At 41.9% G+C, this 16,512-nt stretch overlaps 1 protein-coding gene across 1 annotated transcript; it reads right to left on the minus strand.

Moving 5' to 3' along the window:
* Positions 1-8,940: 8,940 nt before the first annotated feature.
* Positions 8,941-11,955, minus strand: LOC128693347 (protein HEXIM1). Its single transcript, XM_053783035.2, has one exon. It carries the CDS (start codon positions 11,805-11,807, stop codon positions 10,719-10,721), a length of 1,089 nt encoding a protein of 362 aa, XP_053639010.1. The 5' UTR covers positions 11,808-11,955; the 3' UTR covers positions 8,941-10,718.
* Between the last annotated feature and the right edge of the window lie 4,557 nt (positions 11,956-16,512).

The following is a 16,512-nucleotide window of genomic DNA, read 5'->3' on the forward strand; positions in this document are numbered from 1 at the left end:
AAAAGGTTTGGTAATAAGTAATACATATTTTATGAAAAAAGAGGACAAATAAGTATACAAGATATGATTGTTAGATTATTTATTGGTGGATAGAAGGTTGATGGGTAGTCTTCAGGATGTTCTTGTTTATAGAGGGGCAACGGATATATCGGATCATTATTTAGCTGTGACTACAGTTAGGTAGATGGGACAAAAGGAAAATGGCAACAACAAGTAAGAGAGAGGTGAAGATTTATAAACTAAGGGAGGAGGAAGGTAGGGTGAGATATAAGCACCTATTGGCAGAAAGGTGGGCTAGTGCAAGTATGAATAGTGGGTGGGGGGGGTTGAAGAGGATTGGAATAATTTTAAAAATGCAGTATTAGAATGTGGAGCAGACAAATAAGCACATAGTGTTTAAGAATAGTTTGGGAAGCGATGTAGTGGAGGCAGGATCCATACATAGCTTTAAGCAGAGGTATGATAAAGCTCACGGTTCAGGGAGAGTGACCTAGTAGCGACCAGGGAAGAGGCGGGGCCAGGAGCTTGGACTCGACCCCTGCAACCTCAACGAGGTGAGTACAATTAGGTGAGTACAGTGAGCATATACCTGACCACATAATTTGCATTTAGTTTGATCGTCATCTGTGTGTCTCCCAAACTGCCAGAAGTACTTGTAACCAAGCCTAAGCCTGGCCACTACAACATCAGTCTGTTCACATTGCAAGTTGCTCCATAAACATGCTTATCTACGTTCATATTGTCATAGTGGGTTATATATCTACTCAGACTTCTAATTGCACTCATATAACATTCATTTTCGTTATTTACTTCTCCCCTAATATTATTCCTAATGCTAGACACAGATATACCAAAGTTATATTCTACATTCTCCTTCTGGGTACTCTTCTTGGCTAACATATCAACTTTATCATGAAGGAATAATTCAGTGTGTGATGGGATCCATAGCAATTGTACATTAATTCATTTTTCCCGGGTTTTTGAGTATCTGTACCTGGCTTCTCCAATGAGCATGTTGTTGGAGTCATTATATGAGTCAAGAGCTTTCAATGATGACATATAATCAGTAATGAAGATAGATTCAAACTCAGTGTCATAGGTTAACTTTAGCGCCATTAGGATCGCAGACAGTTCAGTTTGCAGTGTAGACGCCCAGTTAAGTTTCCTCAATAGCCTCTGATGTGGAACTCTATCGAAAGCCTTACTGAAGTCCATATACACAATATTATATTCACTACCATGATCTACCTCCTCAAACACCTTAGTGAAAAATGTTAGTAAATTCGTAAGACAGGAACGTCCCTTTGTAAAACCGTGTTGAGATTCATTAATCAATCTGTGCCTATCAAGATGGCTACGAATTGCTTCGGCAATTATTGATTCTATAAATTTTCCCACTATGGAGGTAAGGCTTATTGGTCTATAGTTCGAAGCCAAGGACCTGTCACCTGCCTTGTAAATAGGTATTACATTTGCCATTTTCCACTTATCAGGCACTATGCCAGTTTGTAGTGATATGTTAAAAAGATTAGCCAAAGGTATGCTAAGTTCCTCTTTACATTCCTTTAACACCCTTGCAAACAGTTCATCAGGGCCTGGGGATTTGTTAGGTTTTAGTTTCTCTATTTGTCTGAGGACCATGTCACTAGTTACCGCAATCGTGCATAGATTATTATCGTCCTGTTCTACATAATCTATTATTTCAGGAATATCACTAGTATTTTCCTGGGTGAAAACTGAGAGGAAGTAGGTATTGAGAATTTCACACATATCCTTATCACTGTCAGTGATCTGACCAGAGTTACTCTTAAGTGGGCCAATCTTGTCCCTAATATTACTTCTGTGTACATGAAAGAACCCTTTTGGGTTAGTCTTTGAAACCCTTGCGATCTTAGCCTCATAATCCCTTTTTGCTTTTCTTATTCCTTTCTTTATTTCTCTCTTTAATTGAATATATTGATTTCTTAACTGCCCATCCCCTCTTTTGATACGCCTATATATGCCTCTCTTTTGACCAATGAGATGTTTCAATCTATTGTTCATCCATTTGGGATAATTTTTGTTAGATCTAATTTCCCTACTTGGAACAAAAGTTGTCTGGGCAGCTAGAACTGTGCTCTGAAAAATGTCATTTTGGCAACCAAGATCACCTACCTGACCCATGGTCAGGACATCCCAATTTAGCCCCCCCCCCCCCCAGGTAATTTTTCAGTCCCATGAAGTCGGCGAAGCAAAAATCTGGGACAGAGATTTGATTGCAGTTATCTGGGTGACTCTATGATACATTGAAACTAAGTGATTTGTGATCACTTTCCCCAAGCTCATCATTAACCTCAAGATTATTAATTAGTGATTCTTTGTTGCAAGAACCAAGTCAAGCAGGTTGTTTCCTCTAGTCGGTTCCTTCACAACCTGTTCTAAAAAGCAATCCTGAACCGTATCAAGAAAGTCACTAGACTCAAGATTTCCTGTCATATTGTTCCAATCAGTTTGTCTAAAGTTAAAATCTCCCATTATCACAACATTTTCATATCTAGATGCCTTATGAATTTCGTCCCATAACAGCTTACTGCACTCTCTGTCAAGGTTTTGGGGCCTATAAATCACACCCAAAATTAATTTGCCACGACCCTCGAGAAACTGTAGCCAAACAGATTCTGTGTTCGATGTTTCTAATCTTATATCATGTCTAAGACAACAATTTAAATTTTCTCTGACATACATCGCCACTCCATCACCCTTCCTGTTGACCCTATCAGTGTGGAATAGTTTATAACCCTGTATGTTGCATTCAGAAGGCATTCCTCTGTCTTTCAGGTTGAACCAGGTCTCTGTTATACCAATAATATCTATATTACCTACACTTACAAGTAATCTTAGCTTATCTATCTTATTTCTTAGACTCATACTATTTGTATAGTAAACCTTAAGGGAGCTAGTCACTCGTTGCCCTCTGCTATCTCTCTTTGTATGTTGATCAGTTGATTTGCCATTACTAGGAACTTTATTTTGAATAATGTCTTTTAAACATATCCCTGAGGTATCCTGGTAATAACTGCTGTTTTTAACCCTAATGCTGCAGCCTGATTGTTTCCCACAAACACCCATACCTCTGTAATATATCAGTTTAAATTCCTAGACAAGTCATCAATTACCCTGTCAATCGAATTGGCTAATGCAACCACTCCATCCCAGAGAGATGAACCCCATCCCTTGCATACATATCACGTTTGCCAAATAGGTCCCAGTTATCAATGAATGGGATTGCAAGTTCCTTGCAGTACCTGTCTAGCCAGCAATTTATACCAGTTTCCCTAGACATCCATCCATTGCCCACTCCCTTTCTAGGCAAGATGCTACATATGACTGGGATCCCTCCCTTAGACCTAATTACTTCTATGGCTGACCTGTACTTATCCAGCAGCTCCTGTCTCCTGCCCTTCCCAATGTCATTACCCCCAGCACTAAGACAGATAATGGGATTGTTCCCATTACCTGACATAATGTTATCCAACCTGCTGACTATGTCACCAACACCAGCTCCAGGAAGGCACACCCTCTGTCTGACCTTTCTGTCTCTGTTACTAAAAGCACGGTCCATATATCTTACCTGAGAATCTCCTACTATTAAAATATTCTTACCTTGATTAGCAGGGGAATCAGAGGTACCTTCAACTTCACTAACCAGTGAAGTGCACTCGTCCTGGAGAACAGAGAATCGATTTCCTACCTTCACATCTTTTCTGTTAACCCTCCTTATCTTCCTTCTTCCTGAACTGTGAACCACTTGCCACTTAAAGCGGCTGCCACTATCACTGCTAGTGACCATTTCCTCCTTACCAGCTAAATCCTTCTCAAACTCCCTCCCAAACTCATCAAGGCGAAGCTTCAGCCTCCTATTTTCCACCTGAAGAAGTAGAACCTCCTTCTTCAACACTAACCTGAGATTCTAAAGCACTACAACAAGCCATGGTGCTTGGTAACACCCCACGCTAACTCCCAGAGCTTAGGATAGGTATGACCGCAGGTGACCACTGACCTCAGTTTGACATTGTTCAGCCATCACTATCATTTAGTTTGACAATATTCAGCCATCACTATCACTTAGTTTGACATTGTTCAGCCATCACAATCACTTAGTTTGACATTGATGTTCATTGTTGCCTCAAGAGGTAGCGTGTTCACCTCTTAGCTGGAGGACCCGGGTGGATTGCATTCATGGGGAGCGCTAAACCCCTAGGGGTCAGGACCCTGGTGGAATATTGCCAGGGAAGAGGCATACGTTCGTGTCTGACATTTATTGCCTGTTAGTAATGGATATCTAGGAATTAGTGGAATCTTGAGGGTCGCATTGTAGGAGGTTACGGGTCGCATTCTGTCTGAGGTTGTGAGTCACATTCTGTCGGAGGTTGTCGGTCATATTCTGTCGGAGGTTGTGAGTCACATTCTGTCGGAGGTTGTGAGTTACATTCTGTCGGAGGTTGTGGGTCGCATTCTGTTAGAGGTTGTGGGTCACATTCTGTTGGAGGTTGTGGGTCACATTCTGTCGGAGGTTGTGGGTTACATTCTGTTGAAGGTTGTGGGTCACATTCTGTTGAAGGTTGTGGGTTACATTCTGTTGGAGGTTGTGGGTCACATTCTGTTGAAGGTTGTGCATCATATCCTGATGGAGGTTGTGCGTCACATCCTGGTGGAGGTTGTGGGTCACATTTTGGAGGTTGTGAGTCACATCCTGGTGGAGGTTGTGGGTCACATCCTGGTGGAGGTTGTGCATCATATCCTGATGGAGGTTGTGCGTCACATCCTGGTGGAGGTTGTGGGTCACATTTTGGAGGCTGTGAGCCACATCCTGGTGGAGGTTGTGGGTCACATCCTGGTAGTGGGTCACATCCTGGTGGAGATTGTGGGTCACATCCTGGTGGAGGTTGTGGGTCACATCCTGGTGGAGGTTGTGGGTCACATCCTGGTGGAGATTGTGGGTCACATCCTGGTGGAGGTTGTGGGTCACATCCTGGTGGAGGTTGTGGGTCACATCCTGGAGGTTGTGGGTTACATCCTGGCGGAGGTTGTGGGTCACATCCTGGCGGAGGTTGTGGGTCACATCCTGGTGGAGGTTGTGGGTCACATCCTGGTGGTTGTGGGTCACATCCTGGAGGTTGTGCGTCACATCCTGGTGGAGGATGTAAGAACGCCTCAGAAGAAATAAATAGGTTATTAATTTTCACTAGTTAATAAATCAGGTTTGCCCCATCGAAAGGGTAGTTCCACTTCCTTTGATCAAGAGTTCTCTTCTAGCGTTGAGATATCCCCCTTACGTGTAGGGATTACATTTATTTGCACAATCCACAGGCTTCGGTTTTTGACATTTATGTTCGCCTTCGTTATGTACTAAACCAGAAAGGGTCATACAGCGTACAGTTTTGATGTTCATAAATGAATGACTGGGAAGAAATTTGGTGTCGTATTGTAGCTACGATGAAACAACCTATCATAGTCATACAGTGCCGCCTTTGTTACATTCATGGGGGAGCACTAAACCCTTTACGGGTCATACAGCGCCTAAGGAAAGGCAAGGCATTCAGATTCGATTCAAAGAACTGGAACACAGATTCAGTTCCTTAGATCAAGAGCCCATTACCAACAACAAGCAGCCTCCCCTGTGGGGACGGGGGGGGGGCTTTGTCAAAAAGAAATGCTCAACAATTATTGATCATACATTATCATTATTATATTTAGGGGAAAGCTAAATCCTAAGGATGATACAGGCAATCGGTTCGATCCAGTCCCTTGGATTAAGAGTCCCTCAATAGGAGCTTCTGGGAACCTCCCTTGAGGATTATGGGTCATACAGTAGTCATTTTCTTGGGGAGGTGATAAATTCTTAGGGGTCGTCATGATTCACGAAATAATAATGATAATAATGAGCACAAGGCACAGTACTCGCCCCCATCTTGTTCCTCATCCTCATATCAGACATAAACAGAGATATACACCACAGCACCGTATCATCCTTTGCGGATGATACTAGGATCTGCATGAGGCTGTCATCTGCTGAGGACGCGGTTAACCTACAAGAAGATATAAACAAAGTTTTCCAGTGGGCAAAGGAAAACAATATGATGTTCAATGAGGACAAATTCCAACTACTCCGTTATGGAAAACTGGAGGAGATAATAACTAGAACAGAGTATACTACTGACTCCGGCCATACAATAGAGCGGAAAAATAATGTAAGGGACCTGGGAGTAGTAATGTCTGAGGATCTCACTTTCAAGGATCACAACAGTGCCACGATCACAAGTGCAAAGAAAATGATAGGATGGATAATGAGAACGTTCAAAACGAGAGATGCCAAGCCAATGATGATCCTTTTCAAATCACTTGTTCTCTCTAGGCTGGAATACTGCTGTACATTAACATCTCCATTCAAAGCAGGTGAAATTGCAGATCTAGAGAGTGTACAGAGATCCTTTACTGCACGTATAAGTTCTGTCAAGCACCTTCATTACTGGGAACGCTTGGAAGCACTTGACTTGTACTCGTTGGAACGCAGGAGAGAGATATATATCATAATCTACACTTGGAAAATCCTGGAAGGAATGGTCCCGAATCTGCACACACAAATCACTCCCTACGAAAGTAAAAGATTGGGCAGGCGTATCTGGACAGATACCTAAAGTCAGTGCCGAATCAGCCGGGCTGTGGCTCGTACGTTGGACTGCGTGCGGCCAGCAGTAACAGCCTGGTTGATCAGGCCCTGATCCACCGGGAGGCCTGGTCATGGACCAGGCCGCGGGGGCGTTGATCCCTGGAATAACCTCCAGGTAACAGGTGGGAATTGAACTCGCCGCGAGTTCAAATCCGACCTGTACCGTTAATATTAATATTAATATCTTTATTTACTACAAGTACATGTGCAAGGTATACAGTCCTAGCTGACATCAGTGACATACTATTATATAGAAAGCCGCTTGTTATGCAGAGCATTTCGGGCAAATTAGGTCAGTTTTGTCCCAGGATGCGACCCACACCAGTCGACTAACACCCCGGTACCCATTTTACTGATGGGGAACATAGACAACCGGTGTAAGGAAACACGCCCAATGTTTGCATTTGTGGTCAACAGTGGTGGCCCATGCTAACCTCCCTGTGGTATATAAATATACCTAATTGGATGAATCTTATTGTAGCCAGCTGGCCTGGAGTTTTACGACGCGCCCTGAGTTCAACCCCACCCGTTCCGTGGTTTCTTAGGGGGTATTACCCCCTAAGGAATGACACGTACTAGGTTTAATTTAAAAGACTCGTAAGGAACAAGATCTTAGACGCCGACGCTTATTGCTGTCACCAACACAGTGGAACATAATACAAAATTTAAAAAACACTGGCATACATGATACTCAACCAGGTAATATTTAACCTAACCTAACCTCATTGTCCACCTGACTTCATCTCAAGTCTCACGTGTAATTTTTCGAGTCACTGTCACTCGCACCCCACATTTTGCCTATATATTCTGTTATCTTCAACCTGTGTTAGAAGTGATCAAGGTCCCAGGACCGAAACATCTGCCAATAAATATACCCTACTGTTTGCTCACGTGTCTTTTTAAACAAATTTGTCGGTATCAAGTTACCAAGGTTTATACCACTAGGTTTAATCCGAGGAAAGGTAGTTAATTGCCTGACCAAAATATTTTCATAGTTACCCGTCCCTTTGATTATTATTATAATCTTGAAATAGCGTTAAACCCGTAAGGGTCATACAGTAACGCATGGGGAAATGGAAAGCAAAGTTGCAACCATGGAAAAAAGGGAAGATTGACCCAATTTCTTGGATCAACATTATAATAAACAAGAAGCTCTAAACCCATTAGGGTCATACAGCGCTGCAATCTTGGATCAAGAGCGCCTTTCTTGAGGGGGTACCCCTGTTTGAAAAGAGCGTAGTCATAAATAAATCGCCTGTACCACCCGGGTCTCAGTGTCAAGTTTGATGGTAGCTGTTAAGTCTCTTGAGACTACGAGCTACCATCAATTATTATAATCATGGGGGAGAGCTAAACCCGTAGGGATTATACAGCGTATGTTGGGGGGATGGAAGGTATTCAGGCTCAATTCAGGGAACCGGAGCACAGATCCAATTCCCTAGATTTAGAGCCCCTCACCAGCGTCAAGGAACCTCCCTTGAGGGGAGAGCTACCATCATACTTTGGCGTTTATGAAAATAATAATACCAAGTTTGATCGTGTTTTACAATATTGATGGGAAAGCTCCAGGCCCGTTGGGATACTTTATTATAATCATAACTAAGCGCTAAACCCACATGGGTCGTACAGCACTGGGGATCATGCTTGAATGAACTCAAAAGAACACTATTAATAGCTGTCAGTGCCTATGGAATAAAAGGTAGTCATGTTTGATCCGAGGAAGGGGAGCAACTCCTTCTGATGAATTATTATAATCAAGGGGAAGCGCTAAACCCGTAGGATTATACAGCGCCTGGGGGGAATGTGGAAGGCATTCAGGCTTAATTCGGGGAACTGGAGCACAGATCCAATTCCCTAAATCAAGAGCCCCTCACCAACATCAAGGAACCTTCCCTGAGGGGTCCTGATGAAGAGCTATTCACCAACATCCATCCACCTTATTGAATTATTATGTTTTGGGGGAAGCGCTAAACCCCTAGTCACAGTGCCTGAGTTATATTTGATCAAGGTTCCTGGTGTTCTCGATGGAAAGCTCCTCACCAATACACAATCATGACTTCATTGTCAAACAATTAATACTTGTATACAATACCTACCTGTCCTAAATATAATTTAAAACAAATGTTTTTAGTATGGAAACTTTTGTATAATAATAATTTAAGCGCTAAACGTGCATGCATCATACAGCGTCGAGTTTTGTATACAATAACAGGGAAGAAAAAAGCCGTATATAAATTAAAATGATTTATTTCTGAAAATCTTTTTTTTTTACAATATTTTCTCCGCTCAGGAAGCACATAATATTCTGAAAAGGAAAGATTACGTTCCATATTTATCTTATAATCTCAGGTACGATCATCATAAGATACTATTTTGCATATAACCAAAAACTTGCAACCGCTTTCTATTTATAGCTATTAATAAAGTTTTTGTATAACAAATATTATTTAAAAAAATAAACAAGGGGGAAGGCTAAGATCATGGGAACTTTGTACTCGCAAGGGCCTTGAATTCTGAAATCGCCAAATACACCACCACCACTTTTAATATTAACCATCATTAACTGAGCATGTTCTCGTGATTTATGTAAGCCATTTCAGAATTCTGGCCAAAATGTCTCGCAGCCATCAACAGGATATGTGTAGCAGACTTTCCAAGGGATACAAAAGTTACCCGCTCAGGTTGCTACGCTAAGACTGGTCAAATACATTATTTCTGAAAGGAGCTTCGGCCAATCCAATGCGTATTTACCTCGACAGCTTAAAATATGCACCTTTTAAAAGTCTAACCGTAAGACTAAAAGACATGTAATGACGAGTTTTAAACAAAAGAACAAAAAATGCACCACAAATTTTGATCCATACTGACTAAGCTTGCAATTTCCCGTAAAATCTGCACATAACTGATAAGAAAAATAAGACCTTTTTTAAGACAGTATAAGGATCAAAATAGCTCGCGATAAATAATGCACGAGCGTCTCTTTATACAGTATATATTTATAGATATATATATATATATATATCACTGGGCGTTACAATATAAGCATATAATAGCGTCTGGGACATGTCCCAGGCGTTAATTCACAGCCAAGAAACGAACGCCCTGCTCTTTCTCTAGCTTTTATGAAAACTAGAGAACACACACATATATATTCATAAATTGGCATAACATCTTTCCTTTTCATAAAAATATATTTGGTACAAATTCACACTTAACTCCCACTTTAAACAGAACAGTACTGCATCATAATCGTTGCGTGGGAATTTCAGAATTTGACCTTAATGACTAGCTTCGAGATATGTCCGCGAGATTTCAAGAGTAATGAACGTACAAATTCATCCTTTGAAAAGTATAACCCTAGGATGGGAATACATCCAAATTCCGCCTTGGCAACAAATACTTAAGCGTTCCTCTTGTGTATTTACTATAAACTGCGTAACACACTCATATCTTTACAAAATAAACTGGAATTCTTTTCATGAGTTTGGCGGACTGGTATCTGGAAACTAGCAGTCTGACATCTTCCACACACTCGCGTACTTTAATCATGACATGCAGCATCCTAGAGCAACTTCAGATAAGTTTCTGTAGACAAGGGAAAAAAATACATAAACAATTACTATTCAGAGAGATCGACTTTGTATGTTCTGAAAGAAGTAAATCGTCCTTAGCTAATTAAAATATTTTGGCAAGTTCCCATACGAGCTCACGATGGCCACAAAGTTCACGTGAGCACAAACACTGTCTGCTTATTTATAGAGATCAATATTATTCACTGCATTTCACTTCGATGAACACTTGAACTCTTAACTGACACCATACATCAACCATGAGCCTGAGTTGTGTTCATCTCGTGGGCGATGTGATGCAGTAACAGGAATTCCACAGGGAGAAATGAACGTCGGTGGGCGTGACGCGACTTTTAGTGCCACCATTACTCGCACGGACCAAAATTAAATACAATGCGGGATCACAGTCAACGGGTGTGTAGTGCTGAACCTTCAAGGTGCTACGCTGCTGTAGTACTAGTCACCTCCCCCTCTGCTTCAGACTTGCCCGCCGTAACCTCGATGCTGATGGAGGATGAGGTTGGAGGATCAGCAGCCTCAGGACTATCACAAGAAACACCACTATCTGGCTGGCATTGGTCCACAGTGTTCCCTGAATGTATACAGTCCACACCAGACTCCTGTGGGGAGCTGCACACTTCTGTAGTGGCTGGAGAAGCATTTCCGGGCGTTGCTGCAACTTGAGAATTTTCGTGTTTAGATGCCGACTCCTCGTCCATCTCGCTGTCACTGCTAGAATCACTGCTGCTACTGCTGGAGTCGCTACTGGAGGATGACGATGATGACGATGAAGACCGGGTAAGGGATGTGCGGCGCAGTTCAAAGTTCTCCTCTCGTAGACGTCGGTTTTCAGATTCAAGATTGCTGATCTCTGACTGAAAGATGCTGATTTTCTGGGCTGTCTCAGAGTCGACGCGCAGTTCACCGGGTCCAACAGCATCATCGTCGTCTATTTCGTCGTTCTGCTGGAGACGATACCGATGACGAGCTCGGACGGCACGAAGCTGGCGTTCTAATAAATCCACTTTTTCCTCGAGTGCGAGGTACTCCTGAACCAGCTGCGCCTTCGTCATGGTGTCGAGGCGCTCTGCGTGAACATCCTCGTAAGCAGTCCAGAACTCCCGTGTGAGAAACTCCTCTTCGTCTTCTGGGGAAGAATAGAACTCGTTTGATTGATCTTCCGAGTCGAGGCTGAGCGAGGAGTCACGGTGCCTTCGAGGACGACCCACAATGTCTGTATCCTGCAGCTGGTCGTGTTCCGCCATCAGGAACTGGGTGGTGTTAAAGGGCGCAACTGGTTTCGTCCGAAGTCCATTCAGGCGGCAACGTTGACTGGGCCTCTTCCTCCGTCGGCGAGCCTTCTTGCTTTTCTTACTGGGTGGAGAATCACTCTCGCTCTCGGCGGTGCCCGACGGGCGACGGGTGCCCCTGTGAGGGCCACACAAGCTAGGAATGCTTAGGTTGTCCACAGCACCAGAATCCAACATGTTGACTCTAGGTGAAGGCAACAAAACTTCAATGGTCGTCATGTCACGTATCACAAACAACACTGGACGTTAGAGGTTACGGTAATAAGTGCGATATTTCCGTGTTCAAAGTTCGTCGCTGCCAAGCGCGTGGAGTACAATAGCTCGTATGTCCGAACGCGATCATAGCAGCCGAATGACTGTTTTCGAAGATGGTCTCGTTCCGACGACCACCGGACGCGCACCGCAAGCTCCGCAAGCTAAAGTAGTACGCATCTATATTTATAAAATTCCTTAAAAACTATTTGTAATATTACTTTAAATATACAAGTAACGATATACTTAATAAAAACGATGTATATTAAACATATTTAATTATTTTTCAGTAATATAATAATAATAATCCACTACCGCGGAACAATACCGTGACGTCACACTGCTGCCACCCTCAGTGCTGTATCGAGTGAAGAGGTAGAGCGACGCCATTTTGGTGTGGTGGCAATATGAGTGACTTTTTTGGCCAACTATCGAAAATTAGTGTTAAATAAAATGAATGAAGACCTACAGCAACATGTGAAGTGCATCGGGAAATACCAACAGCGGCTGTCTTCGCAAGAGGGAAGTGTCATTCCCACAGAAGCAGCGATCAGCTGTTGTCGGCTGCCCAGCCTACCTGACCGATGCACTAGTCAAGTTGTTTTATTTATCCCATCCCTGTCCTTATTACGCTGTTCCTATTATAATACATGCTTAGAGATGGATAAAACCACTCGGTGAGCGAGATATGTGTAAGGATATTATTCTTATGTTTGATATTGGTGTGCTTCCTTTGTTCGCGAAATTTAGTTCTAATAAAGATGGCGCTTGCGCATTATATCTTTCCACTGAACATTGGCGACGCAAATACTTCGCGAACTGTTACTGCTATGTTGTAAACTCAACTATTGTAAGTGCATCACTGAAAATGTTTTCAATTAAAAGTATGTTATTGTTTTCGTAGCGAGTAATGTAAGAATATTGGAACATTTGTGGGATGCTGTGAAGCAGACCCTTGAAGGGAGGTAGGTGCCTTGATGCTGTGATGGGCTCTTGATTCAAAGAATTTGAACCGTTCTTCCTTTCCTGAATCGAATCTGATTGCCTCCTTCTCCTGGCGTTATGACTTAGGAATTTAGTGCTCCCTCCCATGAATGTAATGATAGTAAGGGAAGCAGAGCTATGTGCATATTTCCATCACAGGCCTACGTTATAGGCTCTGCTATCAACAGTGCACCTTGTGGCTTAGCGCTTCTTTTTGATTATAATAATAATATCAACAGTGCAGGGGTGTTGCACCTTGCATCATAAATCTAGGAAATAATTAAATCTTAAAAAATACGTTGTGATGAGGGCATTTTTTTTTTTTAATGGATGATTGGGTTAGTGCGTATTGTGTGAAGTCAGATGAGGTAACTGTATAGCAACATTGTATAACTAAATCATTATATGTGTTTTAAGATTATAAAATGTACACAAAATAACTACTTATAGCTATATCATGGAATATAAGCTGAGTGGGAACCGGAGTGAACCAGATTTGTAGACAAGTGAGGGAGCTGTTGCCACACCGCTGTAATGGCTGCCACATCACACTTATAGTCTGGTCGCCCACCTCTATATCACATCTTTACTGATTCATATTATACATTATTCCTTCTTGTTACCGGCAAAAACAAAATGGTTTTGGTATTTAACGATTAGTATTTTTTATCCATAGGTAACTGGCATTCTTTCCTCCTAGGATAATGTATTTTTTTTGTGGACGTGGCAATCGAAGGTGATTAAATATAAACACTATAATTAAGATTGCAACTCGGTAAAGGCAATACCATAAATTCTGAATGAAGTTAGGCCCCGATAAACTCGTCGTTATTGATGAAGGGAATTTAAAATGAGTTAGAAAACTGGACCTGGAAGCTTTTAAATGTTTGGTTCCCCACATGTGAGGTTTCTTGATGCTGGTAAGGGACTTGATTCAAGCAATTGGACACACAAATAACCCGCACATAAAAGACAGAAGCTTACGACGACGTTTCGGTCCGACTTGGACCATTGACAAAGTCACACTAACAGAGGAGGAGCAGAACGGCTATATATAGGCAGGAAGAGGTGGAGGTAGTAGTAGTGGTAGAAGTAGTAGTAGTAGTAGTACTACTACTACTACTTCTACCACTACTACTACCTCCACCTCTTCCTGCCTATATATAGCCGTTCTGCTCCTCCTCTGTTAGTGTGACTTTGTCAATGGTCCAAGTCGGACCGAAACGTCGTCGTAAGCTTCTGTCTTTTATGTGCGGGTTATTTGTGTATCGTTCCAGTCACGGTATTGTGCCTTTTTGTTATTTATCAATTGGACACCTTCTCCCCTTCCTTGGATCGAATCTAGTTGCCTCCTATTCTCCAGGCGTTGTATGACTGGTTCCAGCGATTCCTCTAGATATATAATAATGTCTTGTAAAAATATCAGTAAAATGCGGTATATAATTTTTAAAAATAACATACTACAACGTGCACGCTTTTTCGTATGTGTATTTGGGCACATGGCACCGGAAGTGAATTGATAGTTAAAAGAAGTACTGTGCCGTAGTTCCGCAGTTCTGCGGCCCTCCTCCGCTCCCTCACCCCCTCCGGGCCCCTCTCCTTTCTCCCCCATTCTACTACCACCTCTTCATTCAACCCCACAAGAACCCCAATGGAAATGGGTCACATCGTTTTGACTAATGGATTGTTCAAGGCTCAGTATAATTTACTATGCAAAACTGTTTTTAACGTTTAAAATTGTAAGGCCTCAATAAACACAATCTCAGTGTCGCGTTCGATTCCTTGGCATGGAGAAACAGGGGCAAGCTTACACCCCTGCCACCTAGCAGTAAAAAGTAGATTTCTCCAGGTACTGTTTGACCCCTACGAGTTTAGTACTTCATCCTAAGTATAAATAATATAGTAAAAATAGGTACGTTTTTAGCTGAGTTGTGGGTCTCATCCAGGAATTTTTTTTTAAAAAGTTGAGGCTTGATGGATGTCATAGTGTACAAGAAAACACTGGTCCTGTGTGTAAGAAACTTCAGTACCTGCTGGGAGTCTTCAAATGCTGGATTAAAAATACCAGTGTACCTAATGTTAATTATAAAAAAAAATAGGTGTAACCCAGCCTGATCTAGTCCCAGTCTGTCAAAATCCCTGAAAGGGTGGAACTTCGATGATGGTGAAAAGCTCTTGATCCAAGGAGTTGCTTTAACTGTAGATCAACCCTGTTTACAATCCATTCCCTAAGTGATATATAACCTACGGGTTTAGTGCTTCCCCTGAATATGCTGATACTATTATTCTTGTTTAAATAAAATAATAAATACATCTGATTCATACATGGATCGGGGGCTTTGACCCCCCGAAACCCTCTTCAGGTATTATCCCCAGTCCTCCCTTCGTCCCATTTAACCTACCCATACCGTGAGGCCCCAGATAACCCTTACCTACCTGGAGGCTGTCTTGGGGTCATTGCCCCCCTCGACCCGGTCCTCCACCAGACCTCTCCGTACAATACATCTCTCTGCCTTCATCTCCCGTCCACTACTATCGTTATCACATCACCCCCACTTATCTCATCTCCCGTACTAAACTAGATCTTCACTTGAGGTGCCGCATAGCTACTAGTGAGAACGTTCGTCTAACAATCGCAAGAACCCGAGTTCGACTCTCTGGTGTTATAAAAAATATATTTATACCCCTCCGTCCCCTCAAGGAAGGTTCCTTGATGTTGGTGAGGGGCTCTTGATTTAGGGAATTGGATCTGTGCTCCAGTTCCCCGAATTAAGCCTGAATGCCTTCCACATCCCCCCCCCCCAGGCGCTGTATAATCCTCCGGGTTTAGCGCTTCCCCCTTGATTATAATAATAATAATAATATACCCCTCCGTAGCTGTATAGCCCTTGTGGCTTAGCGCTTCTTTTTGATTATAATAATAATATACCCCTCCGCACCTGACCATGATTAGGAACTTTTGTGCTAGCCGACTGTTGTAATCCCAACAATAATTTTAGAAAACTGTAGCTCTTCTGGAATGTCATATGTTGTGTAAGAAAACACTCAGTAACTGCTGGAAGTGCCCAAGTTTTAGGTAATAGGTGTTCGTGTACTGAATGATGATAAGTAAAAAATCACTATTTATTTATTTATTTATTTATTTATAATTTGAGCACACTTACAGAGGTACAAAAAAAAAATACAGATAAGAGCAGCATGCCAAAGCCACTTATACTATGCATAGCATTACGGGCTGGCTTAAAATTAACTTAAGATTAACTAAGCAATGATGAAATCAGTGAAAAACATTAATGTAAACTGATTACTATAAAGCACAAGTGAGTATTACAAAGACAGGTCATATGGTTGCATGCATTGTTGTAAATTCAGTAGAATGGAGTATTCTGTTAGGTAGTGAATTTAAAAAATAATAAAGTTAGATTGGGTTTTAGGTTTAACATTTATGTGATATAATTGTGAGAAACATTTAAGATATACAATTTATAAGGTTCAGTTATTCAGTATTTATTTGGTTTTGGGTGAGTAAGTGATCTTTGAGAAGAGACTTGAATTTATAAACAGGTAGTGTTTCTTTTATATTAACAGGTAATGAATTCCAGATTTTAGGGCCTTTTATGTGCATTGAGTTTTTGCATAGCGTGAGATGGACACGAGGAATATCAAAGAGTGATCTGTGCCTTGTGTT

This window comes from Cherax quadricarinatus, chromosome 28 (assembly GCF_038502225.1).
Source record: "Cherax quadricarinatus isolate ZL_2023a chromosome 28, ASM3850222v1, whole genome shotgun sequence".
Lineage (NCBI taxonomy): Eukaryota > Metazoa > Arthropoda > Malacostraca > Decapoda > Parastacidae > Cherax > Cherax quadricarinatus.

Coding starts and splice junctions, on each gene's coding strand:
- LOC128693347 (XM_053783035.2), bottom strand. CDS start 11,807: ATGACGACCATTGAAGTTTTGTTGCCTTCACCTAGAGTCAACATGTTG.